At 45.2% G+C, this 20285-nt stretch overlaps 1 protein-coding gene across 1 annotated transcript in view; it reads left to right on the forward strand.

The window, feature by feature from the left end:
- Positions 1–20285, forward strand: part of CCDC60 (coiled-coil domain containing 60) — a gene marked incomplete at both ends in the record, with an annotated part of 144996 nt that overhangs the window by 61302 nt on the left and 63409 nt on the right. Inside the window, one exon of the mRNA XM_084253199.1 lies at positions 12337–12416. Within this exon, the coding sequence (XP_084109325.1) occupies positions 12337–12416 (80 nt within the window). The remainder of the gene's footprint in view (positions 1–12336; positions 12417–20285) is intronic.

The raw sequence follows: 20285 nt of genomic DNA on the forward strand, positions 1-20285 counted from the left end.
CAAAAAGATGGTCCTTAGCTATGCAGGTTTTCCCTCCCTAACCCAATGACTCGACTCTGCTGTTGTATCAGGAAAACATCTGTAAGCCAATGGCAGAATAAAATTGTATTTACAAAGCACTCCTCTATGAAGCTGTCCTGCTTACTGACATCTGAAGATGACCCAAGGGAACAAACCGTAGCCAAGGGCAACTTGAAAGTGGGCTTGCCACCGTTTCGTCTCCTCCTCCACCACTTTATGAAACATTCCAAAACAGAAAGGTTGCAAGAACAGTACAGAAAATAATCATGTACTCTCAACCTAAATTCATGGCTATCGCTTTGTCATGTTTTGCTTTAATAGTTTTCCATGATATTTTACATACATATGTCTGTGTGTGTGCGTCTACAGAAAGTCCTAGCTGAAACATCATGGGCAGATTGTTGGAAACTGCAAGTGAAATGATGTATCGTGAAAGCCAGTCCTCAAATAACTTGATTTCAGTCAATGTTGGTGGGAATTTTTGTTTTTGTTTTAAAAGATTTATTTATTTATGCATACAAGAGCTGGGGTACAGGCCAGAGGTGTCGGGGGTGAGAGGATTCACCAGAGACGGAGTGGGGAGCAGAACAGGCGATTGACTGAAGTACACTGCTGAGGGGAGCAGCGTGAGAGTCAGGAGGGTCTGCTGTGCCATGAGGGTAGCTCCCTGGTTTGTTGGGGATCGAACTCGTGCTGCAGTGGCTACAGACAGCTTCAGAGGCTGTGTCTCAACCCCTTGTGCCACCAGGGAGGCCCTGATGGGAATTCTTTTTCTCACCAATGTCAAAACAAAATGGCATGGAAATAAACTACATTGTGTGAGGATCTGCTGTATATGCATTTCTGTGGGTCTATGTATATATAATATATGTGCGTGTACTTATTTATAATATTTTTAAACAGAGCCCTTTGAGAGTCAGTTAGCAGACATTTCACACCTAAATACTTTAACATCTATGACCTTAGGACATTCTCCTTCAAAACTACAACACAATTAATGCAGAAATTTCACAGAAATCAATGTCAATTATCTAATATTCAGTTCATATAGAAACTTCTCCTATATGAACTCCAGTAATGCTATTTATGGTTTTTCTCTTCAGTCCATCATCTGATCAGGACACCTCACATTGTCTCTCCTTCTCTGTCACCTGGATTTCCTAAAGGGACAGATCCTCACCAACTCCCTCTTTCCTGACACAATAAAAGCCACAAAGCTGTGTCCCATAGATATTTCTCCAAGAAAAACTTGCTGTTCCCCACCCACCCCCCGCAAAGAGCACACGAACTGAGCACCTCCAGATTCACCACAGCTTTCCAGCAATGCCAGGGTCAACCCAGCAATGCCCAGGCAGTGAGTGCTGGCCACTGTGAGTGCTGGCCACTTCTGCCCACCTTTGGACACCCTTCCCCAGCAATCTGTGCTCTGGCGCCCCCTGCTGCACGACAGAGGCCTGTCAGATTCCTATCACAATCTGAGGTGCTCTCCCCACTTTCGCTCTTCTCTTTTTCCTTCCACAGGCTAACTCCACATCAGCCTCTCGTACCCCTTGCCTCAAGGCCTGCTTCACAGCGGCCCCAACTGTCTCATGTTGGCACCATTTATTTTGGAGAATGACCCTCACTTTTCATTTTCCTGGTCTTTTCCTCGTGATCAGATTCAGCTAGGCATTCGGGGAAGTAGTTCTACATGGCCACTTCCAGGTGGTGTGTCACTGCCAGGGCACATGGTGTCAGTTTGTCCCGTCGCTGATGATGCTGGTTCAGGCAGTGTTCGCCAGGCCTGGCTTATGCAGGTATCTCACTGCTTTTATAATCAGTGATTAGCCAATAGGGTTTCAATCCTGAGCTGTGCTGCAGTTATCTCTTCATTCATTTAGCAAGGAGGAACTGTGCTGGGAGCTGGAGATCAGAAGCTTTCTTCTGGGGCGGGGAGGACCTTCTCCACTGCTCCCTTCCCACACCGGGCATGTGGTGTCTATTCTGCCCTTGGTTCTCAGCAGAGGACTCACTGGACTCCCCTGCACAGTCATCCATCTTCCCACTGCCCCTCCCTGCCAATCCCCAGGCCCCCAACCTCCTATCTCCTGGGCCCACAGGAAGATGAGAAGAAAGGGAGGTTGAATCAAATACTCTCTGAAGGATGCATCCTGTCTTCAGCAAGAGATTCTTTCAAGAATTCAATAGCACACTTCCCAGTTCAGTTGGAAAGCCTGCATCTGAACGAGGTCACTGGGTCAAGGTCATCCCTACTTTGGTAGGTACCTGCTTTATATCCTTATCACAAAAAAGTTCACTCTTCCCAAAGGAACGTGCTTGTCACTACCACAAAACCACCAAAAGCTTAAATCTCAGTGCGTGAGCAGTCTGAGCCGGTGCGTGTCCTCTTGCCGTGGGAGATACCCACTCTCTGCCTGCTTACAGCTTCTCTAGAATGAGTCTGAAATTCACTAACCATCTTGCCTGTGCCTCGGTGCTCTCTTTTAAAATAGGCACCCCCCCGCCCTCGCCATTTGATGGAGCATCCCAGCTGTTCCCTTGACATCTGTATCGGCCCAAGTACATTTAGCAGGAATTCATTTCCCTCTTAATCTGATTCTAGGAAGTAGATCATATTTTAAGAAATAACAAAGATGGGTTTAGAGCATTCTTTCATAAAAGACAGAGAACAACAGATATTTAAAAGATTGACTTTCTGGCCATGACCTTCAACGAATCGTTCTGATTTTCTGCCCCATAAAAGTATCTATGACAAAATCTAACAAAATCCAATGGGTTTTGGAAGTGGTAGCAGTAACATAATGGTTAGCACCTGCTGCCCCTTAGTTAGCCCCACCAGGCTAAAGGGGGAGACGGTTGGGGGTAGAAGGAAGCAGTGAGGAACTCATGCTTCGGTGTCTGTTGAACTTGACTTCAGATCCAGAACTGGCATTTTCGCCTTTTGAAACCTCCATTTGCTCCTCTCTGAAATGTGAATAATAATAATATTGGACACACTAAACAGAATCACGTTATTTGGGGAAAAGAGCACACCCAAGGTCGTGTCTGCTCCTTACATGAAGAATAATGTGATTGGTGGCAGCACAGTTCCATTTCACAGGTGGGAAAACTTTAGTCCATCCTCAGTGACAGAGCCAGGACTTGAACTTGGGTCATTCAGACAACAAAGCTCTTTCCATTCACCCTGGCTTTCCTGCCAAGCTGTCAGGTTCAACCAAAATGCTTCCAAATGTCACTATTTAAATAGCCTCAGCACATGCATATTAAATACGAGTAGACCTGCCCCCCCAACATTCCCCCTGCCCCACATCTATCGCCTTTTAATCTGACACATTACAGAACATTATGGTCCTGCCTGCCAAGACCCTCTTATAAATGAGTCAGAAAAAGGAGGACGCATGCCCGGGAAGAGGCAGGCAGGGCAGAGATTTGACATTGTTATCCAGGAAACAAAAGAATGGAGACACCACCCCTCCACCCCTCCACCCCCCACCCCAGTGGAAAACCTGAGGGCTCTCAAGGCTAATGGCACAGCCCTGGGAAGTGAGGAGCCAGCATTCAAATCAACTGTCCCAGGCTGGTCTGTGTGACTCCTGGCTGGGAGTACTGCAAGTTGTACTGAGGGTTGTACTGCGTCTGTGTTACCCAGCAGGGAGACATGGTGCAGGCGTAGCTTGTCTCACTGCACTTTTCAGATATTGCATCTTCTACAAATAAAAGGTTTGATTTCCCCCCAACCCCGCTCCTGGCATCGCACAAGTCTATTGGCGCCATTTTTAAAATCATGCGTTCACTTTATGTCTCTGTGTCACACTGGTCATTCTCCCAGTATTTCACACTCTCTTGTTATTATTAAATCTGTTATCTTAGTCTGTGTGTGACCCATCGCCTTTGATGTGACCATCGTGATTTGTGGGGGTAAAGGAGTACCACAAACTGTGTCCACTTAAGATGACAAATTTCACTGACACATGTTGTGTGTGTTCTGGCTGCCTCACTGCCCAGCTGTTCCATCTCTGGTCTGCAGGCCTCCTTATCCCCTGAGACACAACCATATTTCAATCAAGCCACTTATTAACCCTTGGATGACCTTTACGTGTTGGGCAAATAAAGAGGCACACATCTCGAGCTTAGTGCAGAAGGTAAGGCAAAGCTGAGACAGGCCAGCAGCCAAGTTGTGAAAGCAAAGGAAACTTCTTGAAGGAAATTCAGAGTGCTACGCCAGTGGGCATGAGAACAATAAGCGCTAAACAGCCTCCCTGCCGACAAGGGGGAAGGCTGAGTGGTCTGGATAGAAGATGAAGCCACGACACTCCTTGAAGCCCAAGCCCAGTCCAGAGCAAGGTCTTACTCCCTTCAGTTTTTTACATGAAGGCTGAGAAATGTGAGGAGGCTGCAGAAGAAACATGTGTAGCTAGCAGAGGTTGGCTCACGAGGGTTAAGGGAAGAAGACTTCCCCATGACATAAAAGAGAAAGGCAAAGCATCCAGGGGTGATGGAGCAATTACAGTAAGTGATCCAGAAGATCTAGCTAAGATCATGGATGAAAGTGGCGACATTAGACAACAGATGTCCAACGTAAACGAGACACATTTCTACCAGAGAAAGATGCCATTTGGGACTTTGGAGAAGCCAAAGTCTGACCACAAAGCTTCAAACACCAGGCTGACTCTCTTGTTGGGGGCTCGTGCAGCTGGTGACTTTAAGTTGAAGCCAGTGCTCATTTATTATTCTAAAAACCCAAGGACCGTGAAGAATTATGTTACATCTGCATTGTCTGGGCTCTATAATTGGAACAAGCTGGACTGACAATACACCTGTTTATAACATGGTTTACAGAATATGTTAAGCCCACTGTTGAGAGTGCTGCTCAATAGAAAGACTCCTTTCAAAATATCACTGCTCGTTGACAATACACCAGGTCAGCCAAGACCTCTGATAAAGATTTCCATGGAGGTTAATATCGTTTTCATGCCTGCTAACCCAACACCCACCCTGCAGGCCATCGATCAAGGAGTAAATTCAACTTTCACATGTGATTTTTAAGAAATACATTGTGTAAGTTTACATCTGCCATAGACTGATGCCTCTAGTGGATCTGGGCAAAGCAAAATGAAACCCTTCTGGGAAGGATGTTCCTTTCTTGACACCATTAAGAACATTCATGATTCTTGGGAGGAGGTTAAAATAACAACAGAAGAATGGACCCAAAAGTTGTGGCATATATACAGAATGGAATACTACCCAACCATCAAAAAAGATAAACTCATGCTATTTGCAGCAACATGGATGGAGCTGGAAGGGATTATGCTAAGCAAAATAAGTCAGAAGGAAAAAAGAGAAATAGCAGATGGTTTCACTTACATGTGGAATACAGAGAAACTGAACAAAAGGTCAAGAAAATGATAAAACTTGCAAGCTGAGGCATACAGCAAGGGAGAAGAAAAAAGGGGGTAAACACAGGGGAGGGAAGCACACAAGGGACTATGGTAGAGTTCACAGGTGATGTGGTGGCGGGAGAACTCTAGAGACTACACCTGAGAGGAGAAACCAATTACGGTCCAAAAATGAACAACGATGTAAGCAAATAAATAAATAGAGAAAAAAATCAACTTTAACAGGAGTTTGAGGGAACTGATTCCAACCCCTACGAATGACTTTCAGGGGTTCAAGACTTCGGTGGAGAAAGTCTAGGAAACAGGAAGAGAACTAGAATTAGAAGTGGCGCTTGAAGATGTGACTCAGTTGCTACAAACTCTTAACACTTGAACAGAGGAGGAGTTGCTGCATCTAGGTGAGCAAAGACAGTTTCTTGAAATGGCTTCTACTCCTGGTGAAGATGCTGTGCACATTGTTGAAATGACAACAAAGGATTTAGAGTGTTACACAAACTTAGCCGATAAAGCAGCAGCAGAATTTGAGAAGATTGACTCCAATTTTGAAAGAAGTTATACTGTGAGTAAAACACCATCAAACATCCTCACATGCTCAGAGAAATCTTTTCTGAAAGGAAGACTTGGTTGATGGGGCAGACTTCATTGCTGCCATCATTTAAGAAATGGCCACAGTCACTCCAAAGCTTCAGCCTCCACCACCCTGATCAGTCAGCAGCCACCAGCAAGGAGACAAGATTATCCTCCAGCAAAAGATTATGACTCACTAAAGACTCAAATGATGGTTAGCATTTTTTTTTTTAGCAATAAAGTGTCTTTTTAAATAAGGTACATATGTTGTTTTTTTTAGACATATGATACTGTGCACTTTTAATAGATGGCATTATAGTGTAAATGTAGCTTTTATAGGCAGTGGGAAACTGAAAAATTCACGTGACTCATTTTTGTGATACCTACAATATCTCTGAGATGTGCCTGTGACCAGTGTCAGCAGGGAGGAAATACTTAGCATCAGTTTGCTTATCAGTGAAAGGGACCTGGAAGGTGGCGGATTGAGGACATGCAAGATTTGATGCAAGAGGAGGTGATCTATGAAGATCTAGAATATACAATACTCTCTAGGGAAAGAAACTGGGGGAAATTAGTGTTGTGAATAGCCTAGAAACAAGAGTTGTGATAATGATTTTGAGAGAAAAAGAGAATGACCCCAATTCTGGATACGCATCTAAGCCATGGAAAAATTCGGGGAACCTTGGACTTCGGACAAAAGAAGGAAAGCCCAAAGTTACCATTCGCTAAGGGCTCTTCATTGGAGAACCAACTTTTTAGTCCAAACGTGTCTGGTCAGCACCTGGAGCCACGGTGTTTGCATAAGCTATACCCAAAACCACTTGTGTTTCACCCTATTTCCACTTCCCCGTTCCCCATACAGAGCTGATCCTTGCAGATCACATTCCCAGGAGCCCTTGCCAGCTGGTTTCCAGGTAGGTTCAGCCAGTAGGACGGGCCAGGAGGGAATTCCAGGTGAGAAGGGAGAAGCCAAAGAATTTCTCCCCTTCTCTCCCTCAGTTTCTGATGGCACCTCCAAATGGCACCACATGGTACCTCCAAATGATACACATCTCAGTGAGTCCACTTCTAGCAGGTGCCCCAATTCCAGAATTCTGAAAGTCACCTCTACCATTAGTCACTCCAGCCTGGAGATGGCTGCAACCTCCTTCTTTTGCTAATGTCTAGCTTGTCTTGCCTGTTGGGCTTTTTAGCATTTCTAACATCTTTGAACTGCCCCTCCATATTAATTTCTCTCGAGTGAACTAACCTGGCATGAGCTCTGATTTCCCGAGCAGATCCTGCCTGGTTCAGTGTGTTGAAATAAGTTATTGACTTACATCATTTCAGATGCAGATGACTTAATGGAAAACTTATATTTTGCTTCTATTAAGAAGCTTAGTCAGAATTGCTTTACAAACATGAAAAAATTATTACTACATAATTAATATATGCAAAATATTTTAAAATTAGGATAAAAGATTAACCAAAACAAAAAACTATTTACCTATCATTTAAACACCCCAAGATAGCATCTCTATTAATAATTGGTTATATTTACTTCTAACTTATATTTTCCATGTATACCTTGCCACATAGACAATATTTTTAAAAACATAACATCCCAAATTAAATGCATTTTTAGACATTTCTGTAGACTTCAATGACTATAAATCTTAAACTATGATCAAAATTCTTTATATTTTGTAACATGCTCTTTCACTTGAAATTATATTCCTCTCCACATCAATAAATACACATCTGTAGGAATTAAATGGTAGCACCAAATTCAAAGGCATCATATACCATTGTCTGCATAGACTGTGATTTATCTTCCCAGTGCCTACTGCTGGGCATTTTGATGTTCTTCACTGTTATTCACACAGCTGTGATAGACATCCTCACGGATAAATCTTTTCATCCTTGCTACATAATTCCTTGGATAGAAATGGAATTACCTGGGTAGGAGGATATGTAATTTTAAGGTGTATCATACATATGGCAAAATTGCCCTCCAGCAAGGCTGTAGCGAGAAGTGATTCTTAGGTGCTCTATAATTTTTAATTGTGCTGATGTCAAATGGTGCTTGTAAGTGTCCTGACAACCAGAACTCTCCATTCATTGCCAACCACTACCACTGCCTTATTATCATGGTAATTAAACAGTGGTCACAGTGAAGATAGGGGTGTTCAAATCCATTGAAAGGCTGGGATAATTGTGGTGCTCGTGGGGTGGTTCAAGTGTATTAAGTTCTGATACACTTTTGTGTCAAGTCAAGGACTTTGCTGCTATAAGTTGTTCAGCACCAATCTGATCTATACAAGTTCTGTCTTTTACAATAGTACAACTCCCTCATGCACAGGCAGGTGTCATTAGGTAAGATTTGGGAAAAAAAAAATGCTTAAGATTCACAGTGTCCTGATTGCTTCATGACTGTAACTCCATGCAGGGTTTCAACCATGTATATTTAAATTCTTACAGGGAAATTTGAGGATTTTTTTTTCCTTGTTCATAAATATGTTTAATTCCCAATATCTTTTTTAATAGTATCTCTTGTTTTTAAGATTTATTTATTTATTTATACAAGCACTGGGTACAGTCAGAAGCATGGGAGGGTGAGAGAATTCACCAGAGCCAGAGTGGGGAGCAGAGCAGGCAGACTGACAAGGTACACTGTTGAGGGGAGCAGCGGGCAGCAGGAGAGGTCTGTCGCCATGTGGGACCCTCGCCCGGTGGCCGGGGATCGAACTGGCGCTGCAGAGGCTGCGGGCAGCTTCGCAACCCAGTGCTCAACCGCTGCACCACCTAGGGAGGTCCCAATTCTCAATATTTTTTAAGCAAGTTACTTTGGTTCCATGGGAAGGAGCTAAAGAGGTGCTCAATAAAAAAAGGGATTAGAAAGAAAGGTAACCTTGACCTCCAGTGTTTGAACCCAGCACAATTCATGCTTTCAATATTACAACATCGCTTTCACTGCAAAATACACTAAAATGGGGATTACCTGATCTTGATCCCCCACGAGAGGAGGAGGAAGGGAAAGAGGAGTAGTTAAAAATCTAGAATACTTAAATAAGGGACCAGGAAAATGAATAACTATAAGAAAGTGAAAATCAAAATCAACAAAAACTATGAACCAGAGACACTTTTTGGGGGGTGGGGGGCGGGAGGGGAGGGATTGGGGTCAGAATGGGGGGATTGCAATTGTATGGGGAATATAAAAATAAAATTTATTAATTAAAAAAAATACTACTCTTGATTGCCTCGACACAGTCGATGGAGGAACATAATTCAGATAAAAATCATGTTGTTGCAGTTACAGAAAACCCAGTTCATTCTGGTTTAAACGGTAAAGGAAATGTTTGTGAAAAGTCCAAGTTCTAGTGAGGTTTGATCAGTCCCACAAGGTACCATGGGACAAGACTCCATCTTCCCTGACATCATCTTCAACTAAAGACTGGGACCCTCATGGGCACAAAATGGCGGCCAGCAGCTCCCATCACTGTCTTGCTCCTGTGATCAGGGTCAGTGAGGAGTGAGGATTTCTCTGCCTGTGACTCTTCACAAGATGTAAGAATGGTGTTTCATAGAAACCCCTTGCAAATGTCCAATTACATCTCATTTGCTCAAACTGGGCCACAACCATGCAGGAAAACATCAAAATTTGAAGTACACATCCTACTGAATGCATATCACTTTCACACACAGCATGAGGTCAAAAAAAATGTAAACTGAATCAGCCTTCATGGTTAATTCAGACACTTTGGTAGGGGGTGGAGCAGACACTTTGACAGGGGATGAGCTGTGGTGTTCAGTTTCAACCATTCTGGAACCATCCCTACTGCTAATGCCATGAGCGTTTCCTACGGTAATGTGCTCCACGCAGAAAGAGGGGCAGACGGCTCTGGTTCCAGCGAATTCTCTCACCCTCCCACGCTTCTGACTGTACCCAGTGCTTGTATAAATATATAAATAAAAATCTTTTTAAAAATTAAAAAAAAAAAAGAAAGAAAGAGGGGCAGAAAGCCTAACCAGGGAACTGACATCAGGACAGAGGATTAAGGAATACTGGGGTGTGAGAAAAGCAAATGTCCATTATGAAGATGTTTTTAGAAGTACACCTGGAGATTTTTACATGCCTCCTTGGTCTGTCTCTCCATTCACTTTACCCACCCCTCAAAAATGAATGGGTGTGCCCATTAGTTTCAGACAAAGTGTTGAAACCACCTGGTGTATCCAGATGAGCAAGATATATTACCTGTAATTCATTAGTAATAACTAAAGAGAGAAAGTTTATACAGCTCATCCTAGACTTACAGTGGGATTACAACCAGATATACCCGTCATAAATTGAAAACATCATTAAGTGGAAAATGCATTTAATACACAACCTACCCCACATTATGGCTTAGCCTTGCCTCCTTCAAATGTGCTCGGAACACTTTAGAACACTGTAGAATGTAATATCACATATCTCCAGCGCAGGAAAAGATCAAAATTCAAAGTACACATTCTACCGAATGCATATCATTTTCATAAACATCACAAGGTCAAAAAAATGTAAACTGAATCGGCCTTAAGCTGGGAACTCTCATATCTAGTTGACCTTACCTAAGGTTATCCCAAATGCTTTTGTATCCTATATACTTTATTGAGTGGACAAGAAGGAGCTGCAGTTGCAAGTACTCTGGGGAACTGACAGAGCCTCTCCCCTTATTCTGGGCTTCCTTGTAGGGGACAAGTACTGAGTGACCCATGACAAAGTGGCTGAGAATCCAGGAGGCCAATAACCACTATTTCCCTCCACTTCAGATCCCACCCTCCTGCCCACCTCCCTGCCACAAACATCTTTCAACCTTGATCCAGGTACACAACTCGCCTTCCATATCACACTTAAAAGGACCAGAGAGGCAGCCATCACAGCTCACTTTGATTTTCATAGATCATATGGGGGCCTCCACCCACTTTCCCGATGCCTCCTCAAGTATTGAAAAATACTCTCAATACAGTACTACCAATTAACCTTCATCAAACGTCACTTGACCATTTATTTCCCCTTTGCTTACTATACTACACAACAAATTAAAACTTAATGCAGATAACAAAAAGCTCACTCCAGAGGAAATCACTGCTTGTGGGTGGTACAGCCTTCCATAGCTTTTGATATGTGTATATCCACACAGATCATTTTTCAAAAACCAACACAGCATCATACAATACTTTGTAACACAGCCTCTCACTTGAAGAACTTGGACATCTCTCTATATCCATAATTACACTTCCATCATTATATTGTCAGTACATTCATTAATTACTGCGTGGTACCCCATCATTATTTAACCTGTCCTCCATTGTGAAGATGTAGAAGTGATTTCCAAGAGTTTGTTCTTCGAGCAGCATCCTGGCGAACAATTTTGTTGATGAATTTCTGAGCCCATGCAGGGAGATTCCCTTAGGATGCTTGACAGCAGAAAAATCATGCAACCCAAGGGCACCCACACCTTTACAGCATCTGGCACAACTTAACAAGATGCACTTCAGAGAAGTCATCTCAGGGCATTCCCTCACCAGCTTCATCTGAAAGCGCTGCTTTCTCCATAATTTCTTGGCATTTCCTTTAATTAAAAAAAAAGCTAATGTTGCAGGAATTAATTTCAAGACAGGATAAGCCAGATAATAGTCTTGTTGTTGTTTCACCAAATTGGTTGCTGAGAAAAGTGATGTTTATATGATAATATAGTCAACTTAACTCTCTTCTTTATGTTGACCTGGTACCAACCTCAGAGTAATGAGTTTAAGTCTTGTGAGTTGCCCGCCCCTATGGCGAGGCAAGGGAGATGAATAGGAAAAAAGGTAAGAAAAACCCATGGATAATTCACATATAAAATCATAGCACAGGAATTTTAAGGGGGAAAAGAGCACACTTAGGTCTTTACATTTTTGTGATTCAGCTCTTCAAGTCAGATGCCAAGAACAATGATTGTTAATATTTGATCCTTTGCATTACTTCGAGTAAAGTGGTAATAACAGAAGCCTCCATTTATCAAGCACTTGCTATGAGTCAGGAACTTGGCAATTAATTTAATCACCACAATACAGGAATTATTCTCCCCTTATGCTGAAGACACTGAGGCCCAGAGAGGTCATGATTTCCCAAGGTCACACAGTCACCAGACAGAACCAGAAACCGAGCTCAGGTCTACCCGTCCCCAGAGCCCGTGCTGTTTCCACAAGGCCCCTGTGAGTGTAGAGAAAGGCTCAGGAGCTCTGGGCCCCTCCTCAGACATCTCAGATGAATGATGAGCCTTCTAGGTCTGGCTCTATTTCTGACAGTTGTGCTAACACTTTTTTCTTTCACTCCTTGGCTTCCCATCAGGTCTTAGACAAGCCAATGAAGAGCATCAAGTATATGGACAAGGAAATAATAAACCTCAAAAAAGACCTTATTCGGAGCCGGTGAGTGAGCCCAGCATGGAATATGTCCATTGTTTAAACATATAGATGACCTGGCCAGGATAAGCAGACTACGTGGAGGTACTTAGAGTCCTCCCCAAGTGCCAGGGGACCCCAACCCTCCACATTAAGCAGAAGACTGCAGCAGGGTAGACCTGTAAAGACCCATTTCTTGTTTGGACTTTTCAGGGAACACTGGGGCCAAATTTATCTCCCCACTCCAGCTCATGCCATACCCCAAATTCATATGTGGAAGCCCCACATAACTTACCCCCAATGTGACTGTATCTGAAGAGGTTATTAAGGATAAAATGAGGTCATAAATGTGGGCCCCTAACCCAGTAGGACTAGTGTCCTTATAAGAAGCGCAGAGACACCAGGATGTACTCCCAGAGGAAGGGTGCGAGAGGACACGGCCGCATGCATGGTAACACGGCCAGGGCAAGCCAAGGAGAGAACCCCCAAGAGAAACCAACCCCACCTTCTGGCACCTTGATCCTGGCTCCCAGCCTCCAGGATAGCAAGGAAATCAGCGTCTGTGCCTCAGGCCACTCCGTCTGTGGCTTCCTGTTATGATAGTCCCTCCGGCTGACAGTCAATGTGAGGCTAGTCCCCAGCTCCAAAGCTGGTGGAGCTCATTCCCAGAGTCTCCTGGGAAAGCAAGACCAGGAACGGCATGTGACCTGGGCCCTCAGAATCAAGGAGTGAGGCCCCCACTGTCCCCCCCCGTAGTGGACATGCCGGCCGCTATGGTACCTGAAGCCAGACTAGAAGGCTTTTGAGGCTGATGCCTTGGGAACGCTGGAGCCCCAGGCACCACAGCAAAGTTGAGTCAGGAAGCCAAGTTGTTATAGGGAAAACTGAGGGGCACACTAGGACCCCAAACCTGCATGCTCTAAATGGGCCTGCCATCTGCCACATAAAAACAAACATACTCTTTGTGCATAAGACCTGCAGTGGAAAAGAAAAGAAATTTTTTTTTAATTTCTCGCATACACCTCTGGTAAGAGTGTTCACCAGAGACAGAGTGGGGAGTAGAACAGGCGGATCTACTGAAGTACACTGCTGAGGGGAGCAGCGGGTGAGACAGGAGGGGTCTGCTGCTCCATGTGGGTCAGCTCCGCAACCACGGATCAAACTCCAGTCATCATGGTGATAGCACTGAGACTGAACCCCTAGGCCACTAGGCCACCAGGAAGGCCCGAAAAGTACTTTAATACAATTAGTGTGCAACAGAGAGAAAAGAAATAATATATTTAAAATAGTTTCCAATTAAGCACCCAGAGTTGCCCATCCCCTTATGGGTAAATGCCCGGCCAAAAAAGGCTGGCCCAAAGCAGGGCCACTGGGGCCTTGAAAGCCTGCCACAGTCTCAGGCACCTACAGATGGGGACACATAGGAGAGGGGCAAAAAGGACCAGGCAAGTCTGGAAGGAAAAGAGCAAAATCAAAACCCAAGCCAAGGTAAAGCCTGCCATTGTAGGCCTCCCACAGGTATCTCTCCCATGTCTGTTTCTTTCAAGTGACTCTTTCCACGTCCCCAAGCCCCAGGTACAAACTCAAGGCCGAGAAGCAAATGCAACTTCGTCACATGTCTCTGCGCCACATGCCTCTTCCAGGTTCTCTTCCAGGCTTTTCTGTCCCTTTTGTTCCTCCCCCCTTTTGTCAGTCTTTTCTAGTTTCCCCTCCATGCCCAGCTCTTCCCCCTCCCCTGGGAGGGGCAGGAAACCTCCCCTCTCTATGGATATCACACTGTTACAAAGTTAGCAAAGTGGCAGGTGGCAAAGAAAGAGGATTGCACAGGGCCTCCCCAGTGGGGCAGTGGGTTGAGCATAGCGCTGTGAAGCTGTCCACAGCCTCTGCAGTGCGGGTTTGATTCCTGGCGGCCAGGGAGATTCCCATATAGCATGGCAGACCTCTCCTGTTGCACCTGCTGCTCCCCTCAGCAGTGTTTTCGGCCCTTCTCCCTGTTCTGTTCCCTGTTCTTTCACTGGTGAATCCTCTCACCCTCCCATGCCTCTGGCCTGTACCCCAGCTCTTGTATAAATAAAACATAAATCTTTAAAAAAAAAAGGATTGCATAGCTGAGGGTGATCCCCCCCCAACAGGGTGCTGTACTCTGCTCCCCACTCATGCCTGGAGGATATTCTAGGCTTTGGAGGAAAAGTTTCAGGCTTCAGAAGGAATGGTTTAGTTGGGTCAATGGCATCCGTTTAGTTGGGTCAAGGTAAGGTTCAAAGTACTGGACCTCACAACCCAATCAAAAAATGGGCAGAAGAGCTAAAAAGAAACTTCTCCAAAGAAGAAATGCAAATGGACAACAGGCATATGAAAAACTGTTCAACACCACTAATTATCAGGGAAATGCAAATCAAAACCACAATGAGATACCACCTCACTTCAGCGAGACTCGCCCACATTAAAAGAAACTGGCAACAACAAATGCTGGGGAAGATGTGGAGCGGAAGGGACCTTCTCGCACTGCTGGTGGGAATGCAAACTGGTCCAGCCACTCTGGAAAGCTGTGTGGAGGTTCCTCAGAACACTGAAAATGGATCTACCATATGAGCCAGAGATTCCACTCCTAGGAATCAACCCAAAGGACACAAAATCATTAATTCGAAAGGAAACCTGCACCCCTATGTTTACTGCAGCAGTAGTCACAATATTCACGATATGGAAACCAAGTAGGTTTCCATACGCCCCAAGTAGGTTTCTAAATGCCCCAAGCAGGCAAATGGATCAAAAAGCTGTGGTATATTTACATGAAGGAATATTACTCAGAGATAAAAAATGATAAACTCATGCCATCTGCAGCAACATGGATGCAGCTGGAAGGGATCATGCTAGACAAAATAAGTCAGAAGGAAAAAGATGAATACTGGATGGTCTCACTCATATGTGGAATACAGAGAAACCAAACAAAAGCTCAAGAAAAAGGTAAAACTGACAAGTGACCATAGATCCATAGATCGGAGGCACTGGGGTGGGGGGGATGGACTTGTTCCCCACAAGAGACATTGTTGTAAAACATTCACCAGCCTATCTCAGACCAGGGTTGAACTTTCTACCCACCCAGTTAGAATAGAGGGGGTTTGAATAAAGTGTGACGAAGGGCGGCTTTTCTGCCACCAGAGTTGGCAGGCTGAGTCTGCAACTCCTGCCAGACACATTTGCCACAGAGCTGAAACTAACTAGAAGTTGACATCCTCATTGGATAGTGTTCGCCTGTCCAACTGTGGATGTGAAGGAGAACGCGGGAAAAAAACAAACAGAAAAGCCACAAGCAAAAAAAAAAAAAAAAAAAAAAACCCAGAAATGACAATAGGTTCCCCCTGGCCACGTTCCTGGACCACACTGACATTTAAGGAACCAACAATTCCACTTCAGAAGGGAACACCCTGCTTTCAAGGGGCGGTCACCTCTCCAATCACGCAGACTCCATGGCCCCGTGGCCCAGCATTAAATGAGGCAAATTATTAGCAAAGATGTTATTTTTTTCCACTGACTGTTTTTCAAATCCAGTTTACCTCCTGTTTGAATCTTGCCCACCTTGAGCAAACACCTTGACTACCTCCTAGATTTTTATTTAATACTTTAGCCCTCTTATAATTCAATTGCACCATCCCTGCTTTCATGGCCAATTTAACATAATGCTAAAAAGAATAAAAATCCAACTGCTTTCCACCTCGCCTGTTCCACCAGATGTTCAGTGGCACGAAGCAGCGAGCTCCCTCCTTACTTGCCCGGTCTCGGCAGCGGTGGCTTCTGGAGGTGCCAGCTCTAGGTTGGTTCCGGAAGCCAAAGACACACTTAGCGCCAAAGCTGCCAGCGCTTTTTATTGCCAATGTTTTAAGGAAAATAAACCTCCCTGCGACTAAAACAATGGAAATGCTGAACCCAAAGCCATGAAGTGCCCACGGCAAAGTTTTGTTAGGGGCTGGCAATGACACATCACCAGTGTGAACTCACCGCCCCCCACCCCAGCATCAGACCCCAGCAGGGTACAGATTACATGAGGGTTTGTGAGGTCCCTGCTTCCACCTGCACTGGGCAGACAGCTAAAGCAAGACAATTAGAAATAACGAAGGTGGGATCCACCTGAGTTTACTCCTCTTCTTGGCTCTTCCTCACTCTTCGGTGCTCATTCATTTTTTTCCAGCAACTATTTATTGAAGACCAGATACACACCAAGTATCATTGTATCTATCAGAGACAGGGCAGGAGGAAGAGAGACATAATTCTGTCCTCAGTGAATAAGAGATCATGAAATTGTCACAGGGTCGTCCCCAGGGCAAGGGGAGGTTCCAGGTTCCCTGCCCCACCCAGGGAAGGATGGAGCAGGGCAGGGAGAAGAATCGAGAGAAGACTGGCAGAAGGAAGCAAGGAGATCAAGAAGAGGACCTGGAGGAGGCACATGGAGCAGAGACATGTGAAGAAGTCAAGCTTGCTTCTCGGCCTTGGACTTGTGCCAGGGACTTGGGGGACATGGAAGTGTTACCAGGCAGGGGCACTCCAGGAACCCCCAACCCTGCCTGCTTTAACTGGGTTCTGCCATCCAACACATCAAGACAAAACATACTCTAGGGCATAAAACCTTTAATGGAAACTTTAATACAGTTAGTGTGCAATCAAGAGAAGAGAAAGCAAAGAATAGTTTCCAAATCAAGCACCCAAAGATCCCCATCCCCTTGAGGGTAATGCCCAGCCAAACAGGGTCAGCCCAAAGCAGGCCACTGAGGCCCAAAAGCCTGCCACGAGTCTAAGGCACCTCCTGGTGGGGCCCACAGGAAAGGGGCAGAAGGGGCCAGAGAAGTCTGGAAGGCAAAGAGCAAAATCAAGATCAAGACAAAGGCGGCCACTGTCAGCCACCCCACGGGTCTCCCACCCACATCTGTTTCAAGTGTCTCCTTCCACGTCCCCCAAGTCCCTGGTCCAAGGCCGAGAAGCAAACGCGCTTCTTCACATGTCTCTGCTCCACGCGCCTCCTCCAGATCTCCGTGCTCTTCTTTCTTCCCTCTCCCAAGCTCCCCTGCAGCCTCTCCTCCTGCCCACTCAGCTCCACCCTCAGACTTTAGCCAAGTACTCGGAAGAGGCCTGTCTATAAAGGGGGTCCCGGGGCTGACACCTGAGTGGTGAGAAAGAGCCATTCACAGGAAGGTACAGGCGAGAGAGGTGGAGTATTCAAAGGGCAGCAGGCAGACAGCCACCAAAGCCAGGAGAAACTGGAAATATTGGAGCAACGGGAAGAGGGCGGGAGCAGCGTGAGAGAAGTAGACAGAGAGGGGGACATGAGGCCATAAAAGCCTCGAGTCGTGGAGGACACAGTGGAAAGTGTGGAGTTTAGACCAAGTGCAGTGAAAATCCATTTCAGGGTTCTACACAAGAGAGGAATAGGACCTGATTTTTTTTTTAAGGTTTATTTATCCATGATTACAAGAACGGGGGTACAGGCCAGAGGCACAGGAAGAGAGAGGATTCACCAGAGACAGAGTGGGAAACAGAACAGGAGGAATGACAGAAATATACTGCTGAGGGGAGCAATGGGTGAGTCAGGAGAGGTCTGCTGAGCCATGTGGGTAGCTCCCTGGCTGGGGCTTGAACTCGCACTGCAGAGGCTGTAGACAGCCTCACAGCGCTGCACTCAACCCCTTGCACCACCAGGGAGGCCCAGACCTGATTTTTAAAAGAACATTGCATGGGCTGTCTAGAGACCAGCTGGAAGGCTATGGGAAGAGATGATGAGGGCTTAGGAGAAAAATCACTGGGTACGGATTGATTTGGGGGTAACACCAAGGACTGGTTAATGGATCACGGGGAAGGCAAGGGATGAGGCACATCCTACAATGACCTGCTTCCCTCACAGGGATATAGGATCTGTCACCCCCTGGCCTGTAATATGTCCACTGTCATAGTCTCCCAGTGTGTATGGATGGGGTAAGTTAAGTCCCTTCTCCATCCTGGGAATTTAGCAGTTAAATTCATAGAGGAAGCAATTGAGGCAGATGACATATATTAAGCTACAGGACGTATCAGTCCATGAAATGATTGGCCCTTTGCTACCTCTAGCCAAGTGAAGCCACAGGTTTCTCCCTCTCCCACTGCCATGCAAGCCGAGTCTCCTCTCCAGCTATCAGTGGTAGGCCTGCGTCTGGAAGGAGCAGGTGTTACTGTTGTCCCACAAGTCAGTCTGGCCTGTGAATCCCCAGCAACCAAGCAGTTCAGTGCTTGGCATCAGAATAAGCACTTGATAAATATCTAAAGCTGCTATTTGCCTAGCATCTTAAAAATCTTCTCTGCAGCAGGAAAGAAAGGTTTTGTTAATCCATTTTGCAGATGAGAAAACAGACTCAGAAAAATTCCAAGATCTGCTTAAAGTCATTGTACCAGTTAGCTATCACCACCTAACAAATCAGCTCGAAAACTCAGCAACTCAAAACAATAAGCATCATCGGTGATCATGTGTCTACAGCTCACTGGAAGCTTCCCTGGTCTCATGGGGCTCCCTTGAGCATCTGTCATCAGCTAAGGGTTGTGTAGGTGACTCTGCTGATCTTGGCTGGGGTGTCTCATATGTTTGGAGGATACCTGGCCATAGGCAGGCCTGGCATGGAACAACCTGCCATGTGACCCTCCAGCAGGGTAGCCAGCACTGGTTGTCATGGCGGCAGGATTGTGAGAAAGAATGGAAGCATCAGGATGCTTAACCTTTAGGCTGGCAGCTGACAAAATATCACTTCCACAATATTCTTGTGGCCAGCACAATTCACAAATCCAACCCAAATTAGAGTTGGGGAGATAAACTCTACCACTTGATGGGAAGTCAAATTCCAAAAGGGTGGAGGATTTGGAGTCATTTTTTTTTTTTTTTCAATCTACCACAGTTAGAGAGCCAGCACTGAGCTGGTCTGTAAGACTTGAGTGAGGTGATCTATACAAATCTTGGGGTGTCAAGTGGAGGCCATGTCAAGAACCCAGCGGGTAGTAGTGGAGTTAAGGCTGAAAGACTATAGGAAGCCACAGGTATTGGGGGGAAATGACTCTGTGTGAAGAGATGCTATAAATAGAAGAAAGATGGAGAAGTAGCCACATGGGAAATTAAAGGAAGACAGAGCAAGCATGAAGAGAAGTCCCTGAGTAATGCCAGTACTCAACCTGAAGACCTTCAAATTCCCGCCACAGAGGTCCCTGATGCCATCTTCTGGGGCAAGACTCCAGTTCCTCCCTGTGAGTTTCCTGAACTTGGACCCCATGAGAATTATCACCCCCATGTGTATTCTTATAATACATCCCTCCTAAAAGAAGGCTACCTTGACAATCCAGGAGTCTGGCTAAACAATTTCTTAGTCCACAAAGAGAGAGAAATCAGGAGGAAACATGACACTTTTATCATCTCACCCTATTTCATGGGCTGTTTGTGAGTTAACGGTGTTTAATAAGGAACATACACTGTGAGATGAGGTCTGTATCTGAGCTGGTAGATAGAGTGAGTGTTTCCCAACTCTTTTTGAAGCAAGAAGTGATGAAACTAATAATTGAACTAAAAGTTAGGTCCAGGGTAATGTCCACGTAGCACATGTCTCCCCACCCACTCCTCTCTCCAGTGCCAAGGCAGACATCACTAATGGATCACACAGCATTCTTTTCATTGAACCCGTCTTGTCAAACATCCCTCAACCCAGCACTCCAGGCAAACACCACTCTTGATTAGGGTTGTTACATGGGATGTAATTTATTTGTCATCTCTAAATTAGAAGACTCTCAAGGAAACTTTGGTTGGTATAATGATACCTTATTAACTCAAATTAAGGACTAGAGTATGAGACTGACAGGAGGAACAGACATCACCCAAGTCCCTTTATGAATGAGGCT

The sequence above is a fragment of the Talpa europaea genome, assembly GCF_964194135.1.
Source record: "Talpa europaea genome assembly, chromosome: 14".
NCBI lineage: Eukaryota > Metazoa > Chordata > Mammalia > Eulipotyphla > Talpidae > Talpa > Talpa europaea.